General features: G+C 35.6%; 2 protein-coding genes across 4 annotated transcripts in view; one reads left to right on the forward strand and one right to left on the reverse strand.

The window, feature by feature from the left end:
* Positions 1-3,770: 3,770 nt before the first annotated feature.
* Positions 3,771-22,849, reverse strand: LOC125674684 (uncharacterized). Its single transcript, XM_048911917.2, has 6 exons — positions 22,590-22,849; positions 16,696-16,762; positions 12,823-12,945; positions 11,064-11,166; positions 8,964-9,174; positions 3,771-6,808 (listed from the first exon to the last, which is right to left on the reverse strand). Exons 1-6 carry the CDS (start codon positions 22,762-22,764, stop codon positions 6,321-6,323), a joined length of 1,167 nt encoding a protein of 388 aa, XP_048767874.2. The 5' UTR covers positions 22,765-22,849; the 3' UTR covers positions 3,771-6,320.
* The window catches only part of LOC125674685 (uncharacterized), a 22,705-nt gene continuing 1,506 nt past the window's right edge, over positions 6,802-28,000 (forward strand). The window contains exons 1-3 of one of the 3 annotated variants that reach the window (XR_007370203.2): positions 6,802-7,451; positions 8,989-9,069; positions 27,317-27,438. Coding sequence is in view for 2 of the 3 variants with exons in the window: in XM_048911918.2 (XP_048767875.2) it covers positions 23,000-23,338; positions 27,317-27,438 (461 nt within the window). In the remaining variant the exon portion in view is untranslated. Of the gene's footprint in view, positions 7,452-8,988; positions 9,070-22,960; positions 23,460-27,316; positions 27,439-28,000 lie in introns of those variants that run through there. The other 2 variants (XM_056160522.1, XM_048911918.2) reach the window with 2 other exon arrangements.

The following is a 28,000-nucleotide window of genomic DNA, read 5'->3' on the forward strand; positions in this document are numbered from 1 at the left end:
CCAACGAATATGTAACTGTTTCCTTTCTTTGTGATAGGCAATGGACCGATGAAGTATGTGGCAAGGCACTCCAAACAACAAATTTCTAATTAGATTCTTCGGTTTTGAGACAAGAGGTTTGTTCATATACGCATAGGGCAATTTTCACAAGTGTTAATGAATATTCTAACTTCCTCTTTCAACGCCAACCAGTAAGTTTCTAGTTTGTCTGAACTTAATTTTCTTTTTTACTTAGACACCTTGATAATAGCCAACAATGAGACATATTCAGAATTTGTTTCTTGAGGACTTTGGGAACTATAATCTGCTCCTAAGTATCTCTTTTAATGTTGTCGTTCAGGACTTGTACAGAACGTCGTCTTTCAGTACTACTTGATCCCATAAAGTTAAGGAGGAATACTACACCAGAGAAATTTGATATGGATAAAAATATGGAGGATATGGAGGAATTGACAACTTTCAAATTTATTTAGTCAAAAAAGGCAGTTTTAGTAGAAAGTTATCTGAAAAGAAACACTTTGGTGAACCTGATCCCTCGAATAGACAGATTAGCAGTCAACGCGCTAACCGATTGAGCTACTCCACTAGGCAATTGAAACCAAAAGGAAAATACAACTATTGCTGATATTTATAATTTCATTATTTTTTTAAAAGGAAGTCGGCCATTATGGTTATGTAGTATACCCCCTTAACACAGGCTCTCGACGTTTCAACTATAAATAGGCTTAATCAAAAATGTATACCTGTATTAATTGATTGATTGCATCTTGTTTAACGTCCCTCTCAAGAATTTTTCACTCATATGGAGACATCACCAATATCGGTGAAGGGCTTCAAATTTAGGCCTATACATGTATGCCCGGCGCTTAAGGTCATTGAGCAGTGAGGGTTCTTAAGCGTGCCACACCTACTGTGACACGGGACATCCGTTTTTAAGAGTCATCTCAGAGGACCCGTGACATTCACACCCGATGCCAAGCGTTTGGCGATGGAACTGTCACTACCTGTTTTAACGACTTAAGTCTGTCGCGGCCGGGATTCGAACCCCGACCTTCCGCATGCGGGGCGAAAGCTATACCTCTAGAACACCGCGGTGGTCTTCTTGTACAAAACTATTCACAGGCTTTCGATGTTTCAAGTATATATAATAAAGAAATTGTCTTCCTATTCACAAAGTATACTACACCACCACCTTGGTTTTCTTCTTTACCAGCTGCATTGCTATATGGCAATTTACGGCAAAAAGCTCTTATCTATCGCTATATAATCAACCGTCAAATATCGTCTACTTCTTCTTAAATGCGGAAAGTCAGTAAATGAAGGACTTTATCTGGGAAATTGAAATCCTCAGGATTCGGACACCTTGTTAAAACGGTCATCATTTCCATGTTGTTTCCCTTGCCTGTAATAAATTTTGAAGTTATGAGCCATGACTCCAAATTGCTGGTCCAGTAAACATTGGTGAAAAAATTCCACAAAATGTTTCACGGCTAAAAGTTCAATTACTTGTTCAAGTCCATCTTAAACTTGGTTTAGCACGGTTTCTATACCTACATCCAGGCATCTGTGTCTAAAATGAATTGCCCATGAAACCCATCAAAATTGATACAAGTTTGGCAAACGATTCATCCCCTTCTGTGGACCACTGGTTATCTTGGTTGAATTGGTAAGTTGTTTTACAATAGTTGAGAAGTTCTGGATGAATCTCCATGTCAGGGAATTAACGAAGTTTTATACGCCCTTCAACGACGGGACGTATTATGGTGTGGCATCGTCCCTCTGTCTGTACCTTGTAGGCAAAATGAACCGTAAGCTCCAGGATCTTGCATCTTGGTACATTTGATCAACATGATGAGAGGGAGATGCCTATATTGTTTTTCAAGTTCAGAGGTCAAGGACATATAGTATGAGTTAATAGGGAAACCTTATAGGCAGAATACAGACCGAACTGCTGGGACTAGGACCATCAAACTTGGTACACATTCTGCTCATGCCAAGTGGAGGACGCCTTTTGTTCTTCAAGGTCAGAGGTCAAAGTCGTAGTATCACTTAGTAGTGAAAACATTGTAGACAGGATACAGACCGAAGTTCGCCGAACTGTTGGGGCTAAGACCATCAAACGTGGTACACATACACCGTATGCCAAGCGGAGAATGCCTATTGTTTCTCAAGGTTAAAGTATCGCTTGGTATAAAAACCTCGTTTTCGTTACGGATCGATATTGCCCTGAAATTTAGTCACAAGCTTCCTCTCGGAGGAGTAAGTCCATTTAGCATTTCAGTTGGAGTGGGGATCCGGTTTAGAATAGTCCTCAGTACCCTTTGCTTGTCGTAAGTAAATGGGGCGGTCTTACGGACCGCAAAAACTGAGGTCCCGTGTCACGATAGATCCCTCCCTGCTCAAAGGCCGTAAGCGCCGAGCATAGGCCTCAAGTTTTGTAGCCCTTCACCGGCAGTGTTGACGTCTCCATATGAGTGAAAGATTCTCGAGAGTGATGTTAAACAATATATAATCGATCAATCATGCACCATGACCTACTTTAGGGGTAACAGTAGGTCAAAGTTTTCTATATTTTGTTTTCTTTATTAATACAGGTATTACCCTACAATTTTGTCAACCTTCCTCTCAGAGAAATACATTTCAATTTGATTGGTGCACCGTGACCTACTTTAGGGCTAAAAGAAGGTCAAATAGTTTTTCAGGATTTTTTCTCATCATGGATACAGATATTGCACTGACATTTTGTCACAACCTTCTTCTCAGAGAAGTACATTATCAATTCACATGTCAGATAGATTGGTGCACCATGACAGCATAAAGACTTCTATTAGGAATGTGTACATCAATTCCGAGTGCATAATGTACTTCTAGGACCAACGAGCTTATGTTGTAAGCAATCTTGTACGAAAGTGGAATAACTATTATTTCTTTGTTCTGCGACTGAAGCACATCATCCTTCTCACTGGCAAGGGCAATCAGAACCCTTTGTGGTGGTTGTTTAAATGGTAGTTCTGTAAAGTCAGTCTGACCTACATCACATTCATTCTTGGAAAATACATCTTGATGTCTGGAAAGAAGTGTTGTACATGTAAAAGCCCGCTCTTCTTCAGGAGCAATGTAAATGCTCTACTGCAGAGTTCATCTAAATGTTATGTGATGTCAACTCCTGTTCTACAGATGAGTGAACATTATCTTATGTCCAGAGAAGTTTGACCATTGACCTTAAAATCCAAAGGAGTCATCTAAGTTCTATGTAGAACCAGTGAACTAAGTTTGATGTTTGTAGAGCAAAGGGTTCTCAAGATATTGAGCAGAAAAAAATCTAACTACATGTATGTTCAATTTGACCTTGTGACCTCAAAATCAAAAGGGGGTCATCTACTTCTTAGGAGATGTCAGTGTACCAAATGTTATGTCTGTCAAGATGTTGAATGAACAACATTTTATCACGTTCAGTTAGACTCGATACAGGTTATCTATTCCTTAAATAAAATCAGCATATCAAGTTTGATATCTATCAAGCAAAGCATTCTCAAGATATTGGGTGGACAATATCTTACTATGTCCTGTTTAACCCTTGACCATATCATCTCAACATTGATACGGGTTATCTACTCTCGAAGGGCAACCACTGTACCAAGTTTGAAAACTGTCAAGCAAAGGATTCTTTAGATATTGAGTGAACAGAACTTGTTCTACAGATTGACAGATGCAAAACAAAATGCCCCCTTTATCAAAAGGAGGCATAATAAAAACCTCCACAGCTTCTAAACAATTGACCATTTATTTATTAGTTATTCTATCTTCCAAAATCAACATTTATGTGACATGAAGTTCATGGGTCTTACCAAAACACCTTGCAAGCTTTGTAATCAACATTTGATACCAATACATACATAACACACTATCATAATAAACATACACTGTACATGTATTAATCACAAACTTCATTTTACACACTCCCTTTCGGAGTTCCATGACATCTAGTTAATTCTTTGTCTTGTAAACCAATGTGTGCCTGTTGTGATCATCACCCATGCTCAAACTACAGTCACTGGACATTACAACTTTAGTGTGGTCCTGCTTATCGTGAAAAGAATTTCTCTTTATTTCCCTGTCCATTTCCACATAATTCTTTCATCTCCTATTGTGGCCCCAATCTACCCCAAATGCACTACCTGATGATGCTTGCATATTTTATGTCATAGCCCTACTATTATCTACTATCTTGAGATCTTTAAAAGTTGCTTCCCAATATATTTTCATCTAGAACTTTGATCTCTATTGTGTCCCCAATCTAGCCACGGATACTGATTTGAATCAACTTAATCTGCACAATGTCAGGAAGTTTTCATGTAAATTTCAACTTTTCAGGTTCAGTGGTTCATGAGAAGGTTTTAAATAAACCCAAACCTATTTTTGCCTTTTCTTCATTATCTCCCCTTTGGAGAGTGCATGGCCCTTCATGTGTACAAATTTGAATCCCCTTTACCCAGGGATGATTTGTACCAAGTTCTGAAGAACCACAGGGCCTATTTCAAAGAATGCCACTAAATTTTATCAATTCTTAATTATCTTCATTTCAAAGAGGATGTGGCACTTCATTTGAACAATTGCGAATCCTCTTTACCTAAGCATGCTTTGTGGCAAGTTTGGCTAAACTTAGCCTTGTGGTTCTGATGAAGAAGTTGAAAATGTTAATGGTTATGGATGGACGGATAAACAGACGCTGGACAAAAAGTTGTCAGAAAAACTCACTTCAGGTGAGCTAAAAAATAATAAGTCTTTAACATACAATTAATTTCAATGGTAAAAACAGTACAGATTGCACTCTGTAAGAAAGCAAACCTATGGCCAGCCACTCTATAATTATGGGTGACTAAGGTTCGAGTTCTAAACAAATTTGAAACAAAACAATATGAATCCTGAGTTTTGGGACATAAAAATTAAAATGACTTCTGCATTCAAGACATGGGGAATTATTTTCAGACGTATGCCATTTCCTTATTTTTTACAACTCTTCTATTGGGAATACTACAGAGTATGTACAATCTTTTGCTATATCTACATTCACCAAGAGGCCCAAAATCCTTATCGGTCACCGTAGTGTTACTTACAGATATCACTAGCCCATGGGCTATAAAATCTATAATAATTGTCCTGTTCTCCATATTTAATTTAAAATCAAATATAAAATAGGGTGTGTTCTTACAACACAAATGCTCTTGACAGTGCTCATGTGGGTTGTTTTTATTAAGAAGTTTATTTTCTCTGACATCATTTACCAAACATAGCAAAAATGCCAGAAGCTGTAGACCTTTACAGTAGGAAGTACCAGCCATCTTCAAGTTGTGACACAATTTCTTTTGCATTGTATAAATGAAAGGTACTTGCTTAAAAACTGTGACAGGAGGTAGATAGACAAACCAAGAGCCCTGTGTGTACAATATTTCCCCAAAATTGACCAAGTTCTACAACCCGTTTTTTTTCAAATATCAAAGGAATTTAGAAAAAACTTCTGCAATGTGTACATATTTTATAAAAGCCTTAGCATTGAACTGAGAAAGGAGTTAAATGGACAAACCATGTACCCAGTTTGTAATATTTCCTTAAACTAAGTTCAATAACCTGCTATTCTCTCAGAAATTGAAGAAAAACAAAATTCTTGCTGCATGCACATTTTCAATACCCATACAAACACTTGTAAAATAAGAAATCCATTGCTTAAGAATTGTGCAAGAAGTGAAACAGACAAACTATGTTCATGCTTACACTAAAGTGCTGGGAACAATTTTACTTCGTTATAAATGTAATTCATTATATCCAATAAGTTTATAATATGTTTAAAAGTACAGGGAATGAAAATCACTTTGCTGTAAACAAGTTTTGATGTACTAATATTTCCTCAAAAATGACTAAAGCCCAATGAAATTGAAGAAAATTAAAATCCCTGCCACTTGCACATCTTCAATACTCATACAAACCCTCTGTAAAATAAAATTTCAAATAAAGTGGCAAACCTCCAGCAAGAGGGGTTAAAATTGATCAAAATTGCAACTAAATCTAGAGTGATCCACAAAGAAGCTACAAGGAAAGTTTCAGCTTAATAAGTGACAGAGAAATTAAAATAGAAACAGAAAACCTTGAACAGATGCACAGACATCGCTGTGGCATAAGACATCTTGTCTAAAGATGGGCATATAAAAATAATTGGTATATCTTTCCAATCAGAATCTGCTAAAAACAAAACAAACAAAAATCCAGTTGGATGCAATCAATTATATTAACCTTCACTTCAGTATGAGTGTAAAACTTTTCAATCAAATTCTCCTCTTCTGTCGTCTGCTCATCATAGCCTGGAGAGGGCCTGATGGTGAGACATCTTTACGCTTTACGTTTGCACGAGGTGCAGTGTGCACCAACTTGCTAGTTTTGACCTCGTCCATGGTATCTCTAGTGTCCTCATTTCGTCTTTTTGGAGTGAACTCTCTCTCTCCTTCATATACTTGAGTTGATAATCCTCTCCGTTGATTTTGGGGCAAGGTTTCTCTGTGTTGTTGGTTTTCCAGACTTAACGAGTTTCGTCTCTGCTGCCTAGCCTTGTTGCAGAGAATGTTTCGGGCATAGTTGTTGGCGTGACTTTGGAAGCTCGCCGCTGATTCAATATCCAGTGGATGTTCCCGTTTGTCATTCTTGTGAAGCTGTTCTAAGTGGGAGTAGGTGCTTCGTACACTCTCTGTGTAACTCTCATTGAAACCCTGATGCTGCAAGGCATGTCTGACTGGTGGTGTCTTGAACATAGGCTCATCTACAAAGAAACATCAAGACTTTCAAAGAATTTATATTTCTCTAAACATGCTAAATATATGACAATTTCCTACTCATTACATAACTATCATGATATACACAGCTTGTATGTTGGACATACAGGTGTAAATGACTGACAAAATTCTCAGATGACTTAATGCATATAATGTCTATACAATATACTTAGTCCCTCTTTGAGACCTCAACTAAATTTTACTATGACAACAGTGATTTTTTGAAGAGTTCCCTATAATTAAAATAAGACTCCCATTCCCTAAATGAAAATATCATGATTTTCTAACACTGTTCCATAAAATTCCCAAAAGTTGCATCATGATTCAAAATAACTTGTTTCGAATGTTGATTACTTAATTTGAATTCATATATACATATATCCATATCCTATAGGAATTTCATTGAAATGATTACAGTATACAGGGAAATATTCAGCCACGTTTTATTTTCACCCCTTTTATTCTTCTTGTCGGTGGGCGAATCCTGCTTATTACAACTGTGTCCGAGTAAATTAAAACAAGAGGCCCATGGGACACATCACTCACCTGAGCAGCAGTTCCTAGCAATAAACAAGCTTGAGCAAAACAATCATTACACAAGCAGCATGGTTCAGAAGAAACCTTTCAAAGGTAACGACTAAAACTTCATTAACTATCAAACTTAATAATCATAAACTTGACAAAAAATTGTTAAATGCCCCTGTAAATGGGTATGGCTTTCCATATCAATAGATTTCATTTATGCATGCTTTGTGCCAAGTTTGACCCCATATAGATGTACATTTGCATGTAAAACTTTGATTCCCCCCTTGTGGCCCCACCCTAACCCCAGGGTTCATAATTCTTACAAATTTGATCTTCACTTTGTCAGGAAGCTTTCATGGAAATTTCCGCTTTTCTGACCAAGTGGTTCTTGAGAAGATTTCTAAACGACCTCACCCTGTTTTTGTGATAATCTCCCCTTTGAAGGGGGCATGGCCCTTCATTTCAACAAACTTAAATTCCCTTCACCCAAGGATGCATTGTGCCAAATTTGGTTGAAATTGCCCCAGTGGTTCTGGAGAAGATTTTCCGAAACATCGGCATGTAAATTGATCCCCTATTAATGCCCCAACCTACCCCTAGGGGCCGCATGATCTGAAAAAAATTTAATCTACTTTATATCAGGAAGCCTTCAATAAAATCTCCACTCTTCTGGCCCATGGTTCTTGAGAAGATTTTTAAAGATTTTCTTTATATATTCAAATGTATAACTTTGACCCTTATCGTGGCCCCTAATTTTAGCGTAACTGCATCATCTTCCATCTCGAACCCATGTTTTGAATAGTAACCCTCGACTTGTGAAGATGTTCAAGACCTTACTTTAGCCCCACCTTAATCCATGGTCATGAAATATGAATACAAGCCAACAAATGAAAGACCAAACTTTTCAGGAAAGTTCACCTTGGCAATCTAAAACCTATGAACAAGAGCAACGCCAACGTGGCATAATACGCCCGTAGATTTTGCTCAAAGAAAACATATTTTAGTGGGATTCATATTTTAGTGAAGTTAGCACTGTCCTCTGTGAGCTAATTCATTATTATGCTTGTAGAAATGGATATCAAGATATAAAGAGGGATAGCCTTAGAATGCGCTACTTCATAAATATGCTAACGGTTCGGTTTGTATCCTGACCACAAGGTTTTCCTTGAGTGATACTACGACCTTGACCTTTGACCTTGAAAAACAATAGGCACCTTCCTCTCATCATGATGATCAAATATACCAAGTTATAATATCCTGGAGCTTACGGTTCAGTTTGTATCCTGCCCACAAGGTTTTCCTAAAAAGTGATACTACGACCTTGACCTTTGACCTTGAAAAACAATAGGCATCTTCCTTTCATCATGGTGATCAAATGTACCAAGTTGTAAAGTCCTAGGGCTTATGGTTCAGTCTGTATCCTGCCCACAATGTCCGGACAGACAGACGGACGACGCCATACCATAATACGTCCCGTCTTCGACGGGCGTATAAAAATAGGAACAATGTAATGTCTCTATCTTATTATTGAATTCTGTTTGCTGATTATCATTTCATCTGGTCACAGTTTTGCAGTGAAACTTGAATGTCAAACAGCATACATTTGTCTAAACTTACTTTTATGGTTTTGTGTATCTGGCAGTTGGTGGTTGGTGAAGGAGAGTCTGGAATGGTGGGATGGAGAAATGAACTGTGAAGGGACACTGGTCCAGCTGCTGCTGGGGTAGGCCACACTCTTCACACTCATGTTATCATCTCCACCCTGAGGCTGGTACCTCTGCTCCAAAGCATAAAGTCGGTCACTGACCTCTTGCATCATGGCACCAAACTGACATAGATAAATAGAAGAATAGACAGAGATAAATGGAATATGAACAACAATACGCCTATAGGCCTCAACAGTCAACAAAGCAGCATACAAAAACTCAACTACACAATGAACAGCTCAATCAAAGTGTTACATACATTTCAAAAATGAAATTACATTGTCCTTAGCTCTCATAATTCAGTTTAGAGTAAATGAGCAATTAAAATAAGATGTGTTTGTGAAACACTGATGCCCCCATATGACAACAAAGTAATCGATGAACCCAAAGAAATATCTTGCTACAAGGAATACCTGTGAAATATGAAAGCCCTAAAACTAACCATTCATAAGTTAGGGCTGTTCCAGAAATGATCAAATGGGGGGGTCGGGCGGCAAATGATATTTTTTTTGTGTGGGTGGTCGTATTTTTTCATACTTTAATTGGTCCGTGGTGGGATTGTTAATAAAATATTTATTATGGGTAGTGGGTAGTTTCTATTGTTTTATTTTGTGCTACGTGGGTGTTGAGTTTTCAGAATATTTTTATTGTCGCTCTTGTCGTGTTGGTTACAAAACGTCGGAGGGAAAATTGAAAACGTGCTTTCGAAATGCTACTTTCGAAATCGAAAGTAACATAGAACTATTCGAGTTGTCGCTCTTTGCAGCGCATAACTTTCCATTACGGCACTCTTCAAATTAGAGGCACGTTTAATAGGGTCCCTTTGGACGTGATGGCGGCGAACTCTGTTCTGTAGATTATTACAGTTTACAGTGCATTGATTTTGGGAATATTTTGAAACCAATAGGTATTCCGTTTTCAAATAAAAATAGGCAAACCTTAGTTGATTTATACGAGGGTACCGATGCGTTATATTTATCAGTTGGTGTGATGGTGATATAGAGGCCTCCGGGCGCGGGCTCCATTAGAAGACGAACGATTCGTGGAAAAACATATCCATACCCATTTCATGATAATAGCATCGTTTGGACTCCCAATCTATCCAACATTCCCGCCATAGATGCCTTTGATTGTTGATGTGACATCGTTTCTTCAGAACTACTGTGATACAATGTCGCACAGGCATTACCGCGTCATTGACTAGAATGTTTGTCCCGAAAACCTCGCGAGATTTGTACCGTTTTCATTTTTAAAAATATTTTTGTGGTGGGTCTGGTTAGTTTTTTTTTTTTATTAGATGGGTCATTGTAAAATGAGTTTATTAATTTGATGGGTCATGGGGTAATTTTATATTTTTTTTTATGGGTGCTTGGTATATACAAAAGGTGCCTCCCGACCCCCCCGTGTATTTATTTCTGGAATAGCCCTTATGGCCAAGGTTCAAGATTTTCAAAAGTAGATTAAACCCTGAGGTCAAGATCACATGGAATACACATGTGAAAATATGAAAGCCCTATGGCCATCAATTCAAAAGTTATGACCAAGGTTCAAGTTTTAAACGATAAAAAACTAACAGAAAAAAACCCCCAGATAGATGGACAGACGAAAATCTAAATATACATTTATGTCCCCAAATCTCAGATTACAGGGGCATAAAAATCATGTATCAGCATTTTCACTAAATGACTGCCGCTTCCTGTTGCATCAGTAAATAGTCCAAGGGTCATGAATTCCACAATTTGGTGGTGATACTTTTCATGTCAGGGGCACCATTGTGGATTACACAATGTGGTAGAGGAATCCATGATCCATGCTCCTAATAATCTGGAATATGATCACTTAGCTACCCTCTAAAGTATGTCATAAAAAATTAAGTCCTCTTTATTCAGGGTATGATCTAGCAAATGAACAGTGTACAAATGGACTTCATTTGCAGAGGATGCAACACCAGTTCTAACCACGACACTAAAACATTCAAGAAGGTCACTGTTTACATGTAGTATGTACAAACCCTTGATAACTGGATATTCATGTCCCGGACTTTTGCCATACTCAGAATGTCAGACATATCTACAGTTTCAGTTATTTCCTTGCCATAACTTCCAATCTGGTAGCTGAAATAAATTGACAGATACTGGGATTACTTTTCCCTTCATTAAAAAGTAGATACTGCTCACACGAGTCATCCTGGTCCCTCTGTTCTTCATATGATCTTTAAAAAGATTTTTACCCCCTGACAAATTTTGATCTCATATGATAACCTAAACATAACAACATGGGGTTGTGACTCAATTGAACTTGAATCCACACCACATCAATACAACTAACATGGTCTCACTGTTCTGGAGAATATTTTTAATTAGACCCCCCCCCCCTGTATTTATATAATTATCATGTAAAATTTTAATGGAATGTGTATCAATATGACTAATCATGACTTTAAGAAGATTTTAAAAGATTATCCTTCTACATCCCCACGTAAAAGTTTGACCCTATTGTGCCTATTGTTTGGTTGATATTGGCCCAATGATTAGGGAGAAGTAGTAGAAAGAGATGCTGGACAACAGTTGTTCAGAAAAGCTCACGAGTTTACAGCTCAGGTGAGCTGATAAGCTTATAGCTTACGTAAACTAATAAAACCTAAAAAATTGTTTGTAAAATCCAGACTACGGCAAGTCTAAATAAAGAATTAAAGCAACCTTTACTGTACCCTTACACAACAGCTTCCCCACCCCTTGTTCCGTGGGGATCTGGGTTAGAACAGGTCCTCAGTACCCCTTGCTTGTCATAAGAGGCGACTAAATGGGGCGGTCCTTCGGATGAGACTGCAAAAACCGAGGTCCCGTGTCGCAGCAGGTGTGGTACGATAAAGATCCCTCCCTGCTCAATGGCCATAAGCGCCGAGCATAGGCCTAAAGTTTGCAGCCCTTCACCGGCAGTGGTGACGTCTCCATATGAGTGAAATATTCTCGAGAGGGACTTAAAACAATATTCAATCCCCACCACTTATTTCACTCTTCATTAGAATACTGCATAATAAACTAATTTTTTCATTAATTCATCCTTTCTGAAATCATTAGAAATACTTCATGTGAACTAATTTTTACCTTGATTTACTCTTTCTAAAGTTGACAAAAATCAGTATGCTGTCAATGACTTTGACATTGTACAAATAGAAAAAAAGTTTGTGTCCTGTCCTCTATTCATAACCAACCTTGGTGTCAAGTACATACATTGAGATTATAAGCTTCAGATAATATTCAATTATAGCAATCCCGTGGGCATTCGGTTTAGAATTGGTCCTCCATACCCCTTGCTCAAAGGCAGTAAGAGCCAAGGATAGGCCGAAATTTTGCAGGCCTTCACCAGCAATGCCTGAATGGTGACCATCAGACATCTCTGTATGAGTGAAAGACCCTTGAAAGGGACGTTAAACAATATTTTCAATCAAACAATTATAGTAAATACATTGAAAATATAAGCTTCAGGTAACATTTACTTTAAAAGAGTTCTGGCTGGGCCACAAAGTGGTATGCCGACAGAAAAACTTCACAATTTCATTTCACCCTATTCATATTATCAAAAATATACAACATATCACCATGCTTTACTATGATTTGGGAAAAACATTGATCACAAATTCTTAGCCTGCAAGATTTTGGCATAAATGTATTTTAGAGCATAAAGCATGATCATATGTTAATTTTTTTTATGTCAGTAACATGTGCAGTATAAAAATAGAAGAGTAAATTCTTCTTGATACAATATACCTGGACAGTTTGTCAACAAACAGAGTATAGAGTCCTCGAGCAGGGTCCAAATGATTGACGGCCCCCTTATACTTCCGCCCAATTTCCTCCTGACATGTGGCACACGACATCATATAGTAGGTGCTACACCAAACAGAAAATTCTCAATGAAAAAAATTTCCAAGTACAATGACACAAAAATCAAAGAAATTTCAAATTGATCAAAGTACTGTATATTAAGGGTGCAACGATGTGCTTGCCTCATGATACAGATATATATATATCATGATACTTTTAAGATGTATAATAACAAATGAACAATTACACAGCTTTTGGTATCATTTAATTGGACCTTACTGTTACAACTGCACGTTTTTCTTTAAAAAGATCCAAACATCAACATGATCTACCATTGTCTTACATTGTACAAAATCCAAAATGCTCCCATATTTGAGATTTATGGGTCGCAGGGGTAGAAATAATTCAACAGCATGGTTTGCACCACATTTTCCATTACGGGAAGCCATTTTTACAACAGGATTTTAAAGCCAAATTGGACGGTTAAAATTAATCTGGACTGAGAATACTGAACTGTGGTATAGTGTAGTGTTGTGAATTGAACCGTAGCATACTTTTACCGTGATATACCGTCTCACGGTTAATCGCTGCTACACCCCTACTGTATACCCTAGCTCTCCTCATTTTACTTTCAGCCTTTTCATTCTTTGCGAGAAAATTTTTTAAAACTGAAATCTGGGCTAACTTAACCAGAGTTACAATAACTCGAACTGTAAAAAATTAACATTGGCCAAATTATTTACCAAAAAAAAAAATTGCTTTGTGTTGCATTGGGTAAAATACACAATACAAAGATTCCTAGTATACAATTAAGTAAAATTTTACAGCACTTTTAACAGCTTTACTTAAAGGGAAAGGCAACCCTAACCATATTGTTGCCTTTATGAATAAAGTATTACTTACTGATATCGTAAATAACAGTCTTTAACAACAAAAATCCTTGCTTAACAATTAAATCAATAATATGTCTTATGGCGTGACCGTTTTTGAGGGCGAAGCAAAAAATATTGGCATAAGTATCTACATGTATATCCAACAGGACAAAAAACAACCTGAAGTTAGCACGAGGACAGAGCTGCATCAAAGCATCCTAATTTTGGACATTTGATCCGCCTATATAAAGAACAAGGAAATATAATGCAATTGATGTAAACAGTACATTGTGACGTCATATTCAGCGTCGTTGTTTAGCAAATTTATAAACATAGGAGAAATGGCGTTAATCAAAGATTGATTAGGCCTATATATATGATTAAGAAAATAAAATTTACATGCTTTTACGGATTTTATGTAACATCTCAAAACGATGTGAACTAGGCCTAGGGTAGACGAGATTCAAAATGGAGGAATACATATCCACGCGCTAGTATTCCAATCGACCCCATTGGGACCAAAATTTTCAAGTTCCATAGGTATGGTTTAAGTTTTCATTATTTTCCTATATTTTCCTTTTAAACATGTAACGTGTTACCTATAGGGAGAGCTCCGCTCTCACGGCCCAAAGGGCCGTGAGAGGGCTTTGCCCTCTATTAATCTATCTTATATTTCAAATTACCCACCGCCAAGAGAGCGGCCATTGAAGTTTAATTTATTACGTCACACCGTCAGTTCCGCTTTATTTCATCAGCAGCACTGTAAATATGACAAGTTACGAACAGCTAAGTTTGGAGCTGTATAGATTTGAGCCCGTTCTTTCGCAAGAAGAATTTAAGAAAAGACGATGGTCAGTCGCAGACCAGGCAGTTGGTACTCGTTTCTTCATACATGTAAATGTCTCAAACCTCAACTTATTATTATGCAAATGATGGATCCAGTTTACTTAGTATTTTCTTTTCAAATAACTTTGTTGGGTCAAGAATTTCGGGCTTTTTCACATCTCCCCTTCGCATAAGTGAATTAACTGCTTGACAGGAAGGTATCCACATATTTACAATGTATTCGTAAAAGCTACAACATGCACTGTATCTTTGATGATCTTAGAATCTCATCAAAACCGGAATAGACAGTGTGACGTCAAAATTATTGATTTTTGTGGTCTTGAATACAAGAATTCTGCATCATGGCAGTCTCTATAGATGGTGGGAATTTCAATTTTTAACGTTTTAAAATTAGTACTGAAGCTTATCTAGGTTGTATATCAAAAGAATAGTATGACAAATCTTTATCATATAATTAATCCTATCATTTATCAAGTAAAAAAAATTTGGGTTGCCTTTCCCTTTAAGATTATTGTCACCAATGATGCATTAATAATCGGGAAAATTTCATAATCGATCATATCGGAAGAACTGTGTCGATCAATGATCGATATAATCCCTATTTACATGCAGTTCATAAATGTTTATCATTTTAAGGTTATTTCTTTTTAGTTTTATGCCCGGATATGTGCAACATACAAATACCCATTAACGAGGAATGAAATGTGTTTTCTCTCGTCACAAATCAAGATTGGCTTTACTTTTAAGAAAAAATCCCGACATCTGACTTGGGTTTCCCTGGGTTGGGATATACGTAAATATTATAGGGTTATTGAACTTATATTGGTGAATATTGGCACGAGTTGGCTGTCAAAATGCACGAGCTTGCGAGTGCATTTTGACAGCCAACGAGTGCCAATATTCACCTATATAAGTTCAATAACCCTTTTATTATATAGCTAAAGTATTTAGTTGTTAAATCATATCCCTTTTCACGCAAACTACTCCAAAATAGACGAGAATTCATCAGTATTGGCAGTGTGCAATAACAGCATGCATTTCTTAACTGTTCAATATTTAACCCGTCACTAATGCATGAAGAAAACTGATTTTGTAAATGGGGACATCATAATTTATGTACAGTAAAACATTTTGCTTAAGTAAATATCAAATACCGGCTCTGTCAGATTCGGAGGACCGTCGTCTGCCATTTCGGCTTGTTTAAGTCGTTACGGTAACATCAATATTGAACGCTCATACTCGGAATGTTTCGGGCGCATACAATTTACGCAATGCAAAGTTAGCGTTCAATAAATTCTCAGGATATTGAACGCTAACATTCTCTAGATTTTACGCAGATCTTATATTAGACTATTTATTAGCTATATAATAAATCAAGTTATCAACTACATGTAATCCGAGATTCCTTGATTGTTAACCCCATGCCGCTTTTATATTGAGACATGTGCGTGGAAGATTCAGAGCGGACTCCATATTGAAAAGTGGGAATTCAGCTAATGTCGCTGCTTTGCCTACCTCTTACAACTTTATTTTGCGGATCTAGATAGGATTCAATTATCGGATGAGTATTCTTCAAGTTCATCATGACTACTTGGACTCTGATTGGAATTTCAAATGGCAAGGAGGCGCTTTAAGTCAAAGTGATGCTTCATTTGTCAGTGTTAGAGCTTTTTACATGACAATAGCATTGTAGTAGACTAAGTCATGATTAACTTATAGAATCCTAGCGTATTGGAAAATAAACCCGCGAAATAAAGCTGTTAAAGGTAAAGGCAAAGCAGCGCGACAACAGCTGGTATCACTGAATTCCCACTTTTCAATACACTCCGACTTTCCCCCACACATGTCACGAAATATATGAAAGCGGGCTTAACAGTCAGAAGAATCTTGGATTAGTTATCAAGTAGTGCACGGGTGACAATCGATTATGGAAAATAAAATCGATAATCGGAATCGAAGAGCCAAAAACGATCGACAATTGATTGTCAGCGACAATCGTTTCATCACTAATTAATACAGTACATGTATTCTGAAGTAAGAACTTTAACACATTCAAAATGGCATCAAGATTTAACTGTATACACCCGTGCTAGCTTGCCTTCCTGCATCAAATCCTGTGTTAGCTGTTTTCATTTCTTCATCCTGCATCACTGCATTTGTTAGGTCTGAAATCAATTAAAATTTAGTTTTTAGCCTTTAATATACTAAACATATAAACACACATACTTGTGTATTTGACACTCCTTTAAATTTTGGACTCATCACTTTGACAACCAAGTAAAGAACTTGCATAGTTTGCATTATTTGTTCAATATTAAAGATACTGCCATGATTACATTAGTTCAATTTGAATTTTCCTAATCAAAATCAGGTAACTCTAGGATAGTTTATACAAGTAATCTTTATTCTTTAAAAATACACTTTGCCAAAAAGACAAGTGGATATCAGAGGTGATGAAAGCCCCTGATACTGGCAATTTTACTTTATCATGGCACATATATTTTAACTTGAATCTTATCTTATAAGTTAGCATCTGTGCAGGTTCATTGATCCTTAATAAAATAGTTTACCCTATCTTAATAATCTGTACAAGATGCAAGTCCTTTATCTATTAGATAGATACATAAGTAGCCACAACAAATTTTCATCACAGGAACACAAGAATCAGATATCAATAAAAGCCCTGGTATTACATTAAACATGTTAAATGGCATCACTAGTCATGCATACAAAATAATTCACTGAGACCACCTGTTGGACATGATTTAAGACCTACAGGTAATAGAAGACCTACAAAAATATGGGCCATATACATCAAAAGTAATATGCTTTTCTGATTAAGCCTGTCTCAAATGCATAAATACATGTAGCATGACGAAGTACAGTGTGTAGTTTTGAAACGACCTAGAGCAAGAACAATAACTCCCGTAAACGAGTCATAAATGTACATCTACCAATCAGCTGTCCAATACTTAGTTCAGGGGCATAATGCAAACAGGTTATTCGAAAAATAATGTAAATAAGTTGATTTACACGAGGGATTTATCTATGTTGTTTTTACTACTGGTAAAAGGTACCTTTCCCCTTTGTCAAGAAATGGATATTTTCCCTTCCACAGATAAAAAATCCCCTTCATTTGTAGAAAATTCACAAAATTGTATTATAATAAGAATTTTCAACAACAATCATTTTTTTTATATTCTAAGTCATTTTCCATAATTGTCAGACCTACAATACAGATAAAATGAGTAATCAATCACTTTATATGGCTGTTATAATCTGTGGATATTATATTCCATGGATGTCTCCCATCCCCTGGAAGCTCACGACTGCATTCTCAAAAATTCCCCTTAATGGGTAGTAACATCTAAATGCTGAATAAAACCCTGTATTATAAACCACATGTAACATGAATACAATATTACATTTGGTGTATATTATTATAATCTGCTATTCTTTGACTTCAAGTAGGCAGGTCCTGTATCGGAAAGAAACTTTATCCAACTCAGATACATTAATTTAGTGTTTACAAATTACAGGTTTTAATTTGAAAAGATATTGGTCCTATCCCAGATAGCATGACTATGTTGGGCCAACATTGGTACATGGTTGTATGGTGGGCGTGGGGTAGACAACGTTGAGCCAATGTTACCATGCCAATCGTCTAAACCATGTTGGGATTTCTATGTTGGTCCAACGCTGGTTCAACTTACACATGTAAATTAACTCCTATAGTTGCTTTATTTTCCGAGAATGTTGGGATTCTGAAGTTGGCCCAATGTTAAAATGCATCTTTAACAAAGATGTTTAATTAAGCTGTTAATAGTACGTTGGCCCAGCGTTGGACTGTTGTTAGCACAAGTTCTTTTATATATCAAGTGTTTCTAGTTAGGGTGATTACACTGGCCCAACAGCTGTACTGCGAACTAAATGCAAGCTGGGGAGCATTATGTTGGGCAGTGCTCCAAGTCACACCTGCTATCAGGTCGCAAAATGGCGACCTAGAAATATTTCTGGTCGCCATTTTCAAATTTCTAGTTGCCATCTTCAAAATTGCTACTCGCCATGGTAAAAGATTTTGTAAATAAGACTTACAAGTTTTTTTTAATTTGAATATCTTTCAAGAAAAAAATTTACAGTACACCCATGTATGCGTTTTGTTTGTTTTATTTTTAAACTGAATAGAAATGTGCTGTGAAACATGCTGGATGCTAACAAGTCAAGTATTTACTCTGGCAAAAGTTGTACTGCATTGGGCCATCCTATATATTTTACAGTACGCTTCTGGGGAAGAAAACCCAGCGTTCCAAACAAAGATTTGCTTTAAAGTCCTCAATAAGTGGGCCTTCACTGCTTATGCGAATAAGAGCTTCTACTTTTGTTGGATCTTTTGCTGAACAATCAGTACCAGCATCAATAAGAACACTACATCCCGAGTTTGTAATTGTCTGTGAAAATAAGCAGCAACAGTTAATAATACAGTCACGGACAAAGACGTGTCTCTTACTGTTACCGTGAATAGTCACACTTCCACATTTGAAAGACGTACACCAGGTCGTGGTGAAATCGGACAATAGGTGTCCAGAAATGGTGGAAGTTTCTGGCCGATCGGCCGCACAAATTCTGCAAAACATTTTGCAATATCTGTATAGTGTATATCAACCATGAAAATTCCCTCAGCCATTAGGACTGGGGTTCTTCCTTTACTTTTGCATTTTTCTTTAGACATAGCTACGTCATCTTTAAATGCAGAACTTTCTCCGTGTGATTCTTGAATGTATTCGTTACATGTACTAGGCCGAGGCTTCTACTTTTTACTACTGATCAATACAAAGTGCTTTAACCCTGGTTTTACCGCCCTCTTCATTGCTTTCAAACGCTGTTTTGAACGAGACTGGAAAATATTTATTCAGACTTCCGATCATGATTACAAAATTTTACTGGATGCCCGATTTTTTTCACTCACAAAAATGTGACTTAAATATAACCTCTAGTCGCAAAATCGATTTTCTGATCGCAAATGCGACTGTTTTACTCGCAACTTGGAGCACTGTTGGGCCAACGTTGGTTCCACGTTTGTAAACTTTTTATCTTGATGTTGGCGCAATGGTTGTGTTGCAAGCATATTTGATTACATAACGTTTAAGAATGCTGCATTGAAGAGGCAGATTATGATATAGTTTGAGGACATTCTTTGTTCATGCATGCAATTGGATGACTGCATCTATTTATATTTGTTTTTAAGAACTAAAGAATGTGACCAACACATTGAATAGTTGTTGTTTTTTCTTTTCTTTGAAGCGGATGCATGATTATTTATTTAGATTTGAAATCCTAAGTTCAAAATTTTAACCCAATTTATGAATGAATGACTTATTTCATGAGTGTTGCATTAGAAAACTGAATAAAAGTTTTCTTATAACAGTATAAGTTCCCTGGGACAGGATGTGAATAAATATATAAATCAAGACACCCCAACCAGTTTTATAATTACATTGAAATAAAGGTCAGGCGAGTTGCTAAAACTGGGGAGTGGCAGCGATTAAAACACTAAACTGTGGGATGAGCCGTCAAATTCAATTACTCATAGGTGGTTGATAAATTCATTATGCAGAGCAAGTGAGAAGTGGGAGTTTAAATTTTGGATTATTCAACTGTTACATGCAGTTGCTTCTTAAAAAAGATGTATGAATATTTTTATAATCATCTTTAATATATTTCAAATTTACTGTGTAAATTGTTCCCATTCTTATCTTGTTTATGCTCAAAGGCACATGAAGTTAATGTAGATATAAGTACCTCCCCTCACAATGAGAGGTGCCTGTATTATTTGGTTGTTGCTCTGCCGGGTTCAATTCAATACTGTACAATACATTGTTTTGTACATTTGTAATAAATACTACACTATACATTTATTATTTTGTACATGTATCTAAAGGTTGTTTCAGTTAACTAATATAAATATATGATTGTGATTTAAAGCTTGGAAAACTTATATGCATTGGAGGCGACAATGTTCAAACATGTGTTCGGAGATACTGTCCTTTTTGATGGCGACAACCTTAGCATTACAATTAAATTGGAGTGGGAAAGGAACAAATAGACCTTTTTAAACCTTCCTTTTCAATTCATCCAATTTATTTTATATTTTGTTTCTGTGTCCACTAGCCAATTACTGATTCAAATCAAGTGAATAATTGCTGGCCTTAAAAAAAACCCACATCCAGTGTTGATTTAAAACAACAGCGACAATTCTTCATAGATGTACATTGTAATAATTTCCTTTTTATGTAAATCTAAATACCACTGAATGATTTATTTTAATGGAATTCACTGTTCAACCACTGAATGATTTATTTTAATGGAATTCACTGTTCAATTGATTAAAAAAGGCTTAATACTTTAAAAATAAGATAAAAGTATAATCTTGGAAAATTAAATGTAATGCGCTGGTATTTTATGACACCAACCAGACACAACAGATTCCAGATACATATTTATAAGGTTAAAGTAAAATAAGAACACCTATGAACAGCGGTTAAATTGCATTAAATTATGAAATTTTACCGGCGTACCCTAACATACTCTGTTTAGTAGGACTCCCCCCCCCCCCCCCCCCCACCCCACCCCTCTCTCTCCATAAACGATTTGATGTTTTTCAAATAGTTTGCCTTGCAATCAGTTTTTAGATAATCTCAAAGATATTGTTAGCCTCTGTGCATGTTCTTTAAAAAACAACACCAAGGTTTATGTTCCAACTTTATATTCATGATATCATTACCATTTTAAAGTTCTATTTCAAAATTTGGGCGGGTCAATCGGTTTCGCATGCACAGAGGTTTTAACAAGTAAGTAATCCTGAAAGCAACATTAATGGGTCCAATTAAATAAATAGCATTTCTTCCGAAAACTAATTATTTACAAATGTTTTTTAAGGTAATAAATTTAACTTTAATTTAAAGGAGCTGTTCGAGCAAAGAGGTTATGTGCAGATTCCAGTCACAGTGAGATCAGTAACATGGTGAAGAAATGGTTCCGGTATTCCTGTGACCGAGAAGGGGGAAGAAAACAATGGGAAGACCGGAAAAAAGAGAAAGAAAATCGAAGCCAAGACAGCGCTTCATGACTAATTGTTTGCCTTGAAAAATATTTTTATTTGGCATTTTTTTTTTATTGTGGGTACACAATAAATATAATCATTTGTATTTTATTTTGTTTTGATAATTTGTAGCAGTATCAAAATCAAGCCTGATATTACTTGAACCTTTGATTAGATAAATTGTTTCAATCTTATTTGTGATCAATTTAATAAGCAGACTTTAATTTTTAATGATTGGGGTTACAGGGGATTACTTCATGTGCAGAATGACAACATTTTGCAAACAATATATTGTAGTGTTTTAAGAAAAAACACATTAATAACCAAGTATTATAATGATATCTGCCCAACGTTGGCCCAATGTCATAAACATGAAATCGGGTCAATATTGGGCCAACGTTGACCCAATGCTACAAACATTGGCCCAATATCAGAAGGAAACATACACCACATTGGGCCAACGTTGGCCCAACATTGGGCCGATGAGCAAAATTGCATTGGGCCAACGTCATTTGCCAACATTGGTCCACAGGAGTCGGCAATTTTATCAATAAAGTAGAAATATATGAGAAATGGGCATAAATACTACCACTGAGCTGCGCTCGCGAAGCTCAGTGGTAGTATTTATGCCCATTTCTCATATATTTCTACTTTATTGATAAAATTGCCGACTCCTGTGATTGGTCCAATGTAACTGATGACATTGGCCTAATGTTATAGCTTGCTTTCTGGGTATAGTTCTATAAAAGACGTAAAAGATGATAAAAGTTAGCGGACAAAGGATAAATTCTAATCGGAATAGCTAAGGTGAAACGTAGAGAGGGGTACACGGAATATTAACAGTTTACATTAATTACTATAGTCAATAATTAATAATAGTATGCCTTAATTACTTCTGAGTGTGATTGTCCTAGATATGTCATCTACGCAAACCCATGACGCAGAATCTCCAACTATGACGTTACACTGAGCACACTGGAAAACCATGGGCGGTTCATCCGCATTAAAAGACGACTTTGGTGAACCTGAACTGTGAGGAGGGAGTTCATCGCTCTGCCTGTCTCCCATACTTTTGTTTATCAAGTTCCCGCGAATTTTTAGAAATTCAAGTAAAGCTAGCTTTCAATACAAGCTTACAGTTTCGGAGAAAAATGTCGGTTCTCAAAGACATCAAAATATTTGTTGATGAGAAAGAAAAAAATCAGAACAGATTGAAAAATCTTGGAAAACAATTTCTAAAAATAAGATACGAAACTCAACACCCAAAGCACATTTCTACCTCTAAGTACGAAAGAGTTATGACATGACAGCACGGAAAATCTCTACGATGTTTCAAATTAAAATACCTTCACGTCGAGGGCCCAGAACCCCGATAGTAATGTCAAGACACGGACTGTCTGTAGTTGGTTTTATGATATCAGTATGGAATAACCAAAGTTGCCCCATTCGTTATACGTGTAGCTATTCTTGCCTCCATCATGGACATCAGAATTCATCATCAAAACAACTATTGAGTGTTTTAGACGGTCATCCAAGTGTGTGTCATGTGTGGAGAAGACTAAAATCTGGCGGAGTCAGAGCAGAAGCGAATTACCCCAAAGATAATGAAGAAGGGGATGAATTTGACATAAAATTAAACAATGTAAAATTCTGGACCAATGTTAATATTTCACAGGCAACAGACAAATTGATAACCACAAAATACTCCCTTGTCGTTCCTATAAAAACACGCCCCTTAGATGAAATTCGCCATCAGAGTAAAAGTATGTGTATAATTTAAGTACACTATTAAAAGTATGCACTCTGAACAGTGATTGGGATTATAAGCAATATGCTAAATGTAACAATGGTGCGTTTATACCAGTAGTGTCAATGTGACGGTAAATGAATGCGTCATATTGAAATTTGTATGCGACCTTTTAAAATGACGAGTCCGAGAGATTAGTAAATTATAATCTAAACACTACTGTTAGACTGTGTTGCCATTGGTAACTTTAGTTTTATTATGTGTTAAATTTATGTTTTGCGAAAGTTTGGATTCTCATCATGATTGTCTGTTTTGACATTTCTTCTGCTCCAACAGTGTCAACTGCCAGTACTGGCTTATCATTCAGGTGATAATTAAAGACAGTTTGCATCTCCAGTCCATGCTCATTAAAATTGCAATTTATTGGTAGTAACCAGGATAACTTTTTACTGTTTGATTAGACACTGAGGAAATATAAGTCATACTTAATATGCTTAAAAGAATGTAAAGTTGTACTATTATAAAAGCATTAACATCAATAAAGATTTATCAAGCATTTAATCGATCAGCTCAAAAGTTGAAAACTTCATATATCTACGAAGTCAGTGGGGGAAAAGCTCTAAGTATATCGACGATATGTGCCACAATGGCGCAGTGTTTTTGATATTCTATGCGCCATTTTTTAATTTGATGCAACTATGGCGCAGGGCGCGTGCTTATCCCAATCACTGTCTGAAATGGATCATTATATATGTATTGAGTACTATTATTTTGAGAATTCCTTATAGTGGGTCTTGGATGCAGATTCTTATCTGGTCCTAACCCAGGTAGCACAACAACGTTATTAAAACGTAAAAACATTGTGAAAATGTTATGAAAACATTTTCTAAAACGTTATTATAACGTGATTTGTATGGTTTTTTAAACGTTGGCATAACATATTTTGAAAACATTGTACTGCAATGTTTTGTAAACATTCCTAAGAAACGTTTTCATAACATTTATAAGAAACGTTTTGAGAACATTTAGGAGAAACGTTTTAAGAACATTTATAGAAACCATTTGAAAACATTTAGAAGAAACGTTTTAAGAACATTTATAGAAACCATTTGAGAGCATTTAAAATTCAATTTTACAAGATAATTCAGTTTTACAAGATACATTCTTCCAACAATTTTGATAAATGTTTTCAAACCCTTTCACCAATGTTTTTATATACTGTGAATATGTTTAAAAACCTGAACCGTAATAAAATAAAATAAACAAAAGTCTTCTTTGCAAATAAAATTTGTATTTTTGGAAAAATCAGTACATATAATATTAATTATTCCGAATCTGATGGAAATTCATCTATTTGTATCGACTTCTTTCCCCCTTTTTTCTGAAAAAGAAAGATTTGAACATGAAACATAAATTTACAAAATTATTACTCATTTATGCGGACAACTGCATGTACTATGTGTATTCACACAGCTGATGAAGACAAGAAACAAGTGATATGCTACAGAGTTGTATAAACAGACCAGCATAAGGTTTAACAATGTTTTACTGTATTTTTCTGATGACAAACTTCATATATACCTTAGCATAATTAGTTCCTCCAGGAAGGTATGGGGCGAATCTGAGGACGTCTAAAACTTCTCGTTTGATTGTCGCAAACGAAACAGTTTTCTTTGATGCTTTGCGTGCAGCAGCTATAAAAATGTGAAATGGAATTCATTGTAAAAATTATATATTAAATCAATGCATGTGTTTAAAACAGTTGAATTACAACATCAATCAAAATGACATGTACTACATATACTGAAATGAAATCATGAGGACAAAAGTGATGTACTTATATGTTTTAGTTTATTATCATTTTTTATAACGATCGTTACTTTCATCAGTTTAATACCAGTGTAAAGGTTGGCTATGCAGGCGCAACACTTACAATTGCTAAATATACAGAATGAATCATTTACATATCGATGCTGGCATTTATAAGAAATAAAAATTAATATTAACTACAAAATTATACTCACTTTAACCGACTGTTCACCAACTCGCAGACTCTGTGTAACAAGAATGGCTTGGGTTTTCCAAAACTTTGACCTACACAGCATATCAAATCGCAAGAAAATTGCATAACTATAGGATCTTGGCCATAGTATCCCGCTGTGTCATTCCATTATAACTCTGTAAACACATTGAAAGGGGGAATTTAATTCCCAGAGCAGAGCATGCATGCCCACAAGCAAATGAAATGAATTCCATTGTTTAAAATATTGTTAAGTTAAAAATAGACTTTTACTCTTTTTTGTATCAAAGATGTTTTAAAACTGATGTAAGATGACTTTCGGTAATTTAGAAGCATGAAATCATTGTCCTTAACTTACAAAATGATTATCATAATTCAATATACTGCAGTTGAGTCTTGTTAAACATTTTTTTAAAAGTGTTATATCGATTAAATAAATCAAATTAAGTTGAAGTACGAATAGTTTTTTAAAGTTATATGTATTTCTGTAACGTTTTAAAAATGTTTTATCAACATCGTAAGGCAATGTTATATTTGTGTTGGCTGGCAACATTTTAATATTATGTAATTTAAATAAAAAATCATTTTCAAAAGAATATATTTAAAACACTACTTTGATTTGGGTCACTTTTTGAAAAACATAGTATATTAAGTATGTTTTTAAAATCATTATTAAAATGTTTTGAAAACGTATTTTCAAATGTTTAAAAGAAAGATGATCCTAACATTTTCAATAATGTTTTTATAATGTTTTTAAAACGATGACAAAATGATTTTAAAACATTGGTCAAAAACGTTTGCTTATAGCGTTTTTACAACTGAAAAAAAAAATGTTATTATAACATTATAAAAATGTTTTGTTAGTAATGTTTTCCGATAACATCCTTACAAAAGGAATACAATGTTATGAAAACGTTTTGTGCTACATGGGAACCTATTGAAAGTACAATATGCCAGGCTAAGCCAAATTTAATCATTGCAATATAATTCCCCTTCTGTTTCAGTCACAGAGTTAAAGACAATTTCTGAAATACATCTAGCAGAATATTTCGTCATGTATGCACACACTCTCACATATTTTTATATATTATGTACACAAAAATCAAATCTATTAAGTACTCAAAACGTTTATCTATAGCAGTTTCGCCCTTCAAGCTCGTCAGTAGATTTTTAAACAATAGAAACGAGTTACATTATGACATCATCCTTGTGATGTTATGTAGGCAATATTAAACATAATACATACATATATTATTGCTACTGTAACTTGATCCGAAGAGTCGGATCACATCTCCTTGAAGGTTGTGGATCATCAGATCAAACGAGATGCTTCACATCGAGTTTGATCCAATGATCCGCACCTGTCAAAGAGGCATGATCCAACTCTTTGGATCAAGTTACTGTAGTATAAGTGAGAAATATTTGACTGAAATACTTATTTGTTATCATTTGAGGCAATTTATTAATTCAAAAGTGGGAGAACTAAAAATCCAACTGCTTAAATGATTTTAGTTAGATCCCCTTAATTGTTAGACTCTTCTTAAATATTCTGGATCCAAGAATGTACATGAAATGAAATTTAAAACAAATTTCATCTGTAGTTGTGGCATTGAAAACTGGCTTCCAGATCATTTCTACTAACACACCTCTTAGTTTGTTAATAAAACAGCTGGACAGATAATTGTAAATGTATGCAACTATCTTGTAGATAAATTATTGGAGCATATAGGTATTTCTATTTTTTAGCATAATCAAAGAAGTGTTTTTAATAAAAACTATTTATGAAATAATGCTTTTATTGAAACACATTTGTGAAAAGATATTACATTAACAATGCTCTATTATAATTATAGAAACCATTTCCAGACTACAAAGAGGATGAAATTGCGAAGTCTGAACCTAAATACAGGATGATTGTTGTCGGATCAACCAGAGCAGATGCTGTGATTACAAAGGCATTTGGCATTTCTAGATCGTAAGTAAATTCTACTTTTTGAAAGTATTGGCTACAACAATATAAGCTATTTTAGGTCCTGAATTTTGATTAAGTTATGGTCAAGAGGTCATAGGTAGATCAACTAAAGTCATAGTGAAAATGTTGCATGGGCAGCATGTAAAGAATACTATAATTTTTTTCCAGATGTTAGTTTCATACTCAGTACTGAGAGGACATATTGATTGTAAGCTGAAATAGTGTTACGTACAATTCATAACTAAAGATCAGAATTAATGTTATGGACACTGTAAATAATTAATGGACATGATATAGAAAAAGTGGCATTGGATGTCAAATATTTAATGACCAATCTAATGAGAATTACACTTGTATATCCGCTCCTCTACAATACGCTTCAATACAAACATATCATAGAGGAGTGGATTTACAAGTCTGATTTCAATTAGATTGAGAAATGACAGATGTGTGAAAAAGTCATAGGTCATATGTACTAAAGTAGCAGATACTGTACTACATACAGAGAGTGCTCTCATAGCATTTCAGGAGAAGATGCATCCTTTTATGTATTTAATATCAATTT

Source organism: Ostrea edulis, chromosome 3 (genome assembly GCF_947568905.1).
Source record: "Ostrea edulis chromosome 3, xbOstEdul1.1, whole genome shotgun sequence".
NCBI lineage: Eukaryota > Metazoa > Mollusca > Bivalvia > Ostreida > Ostreidae > Ostrea > Ostrea edulis.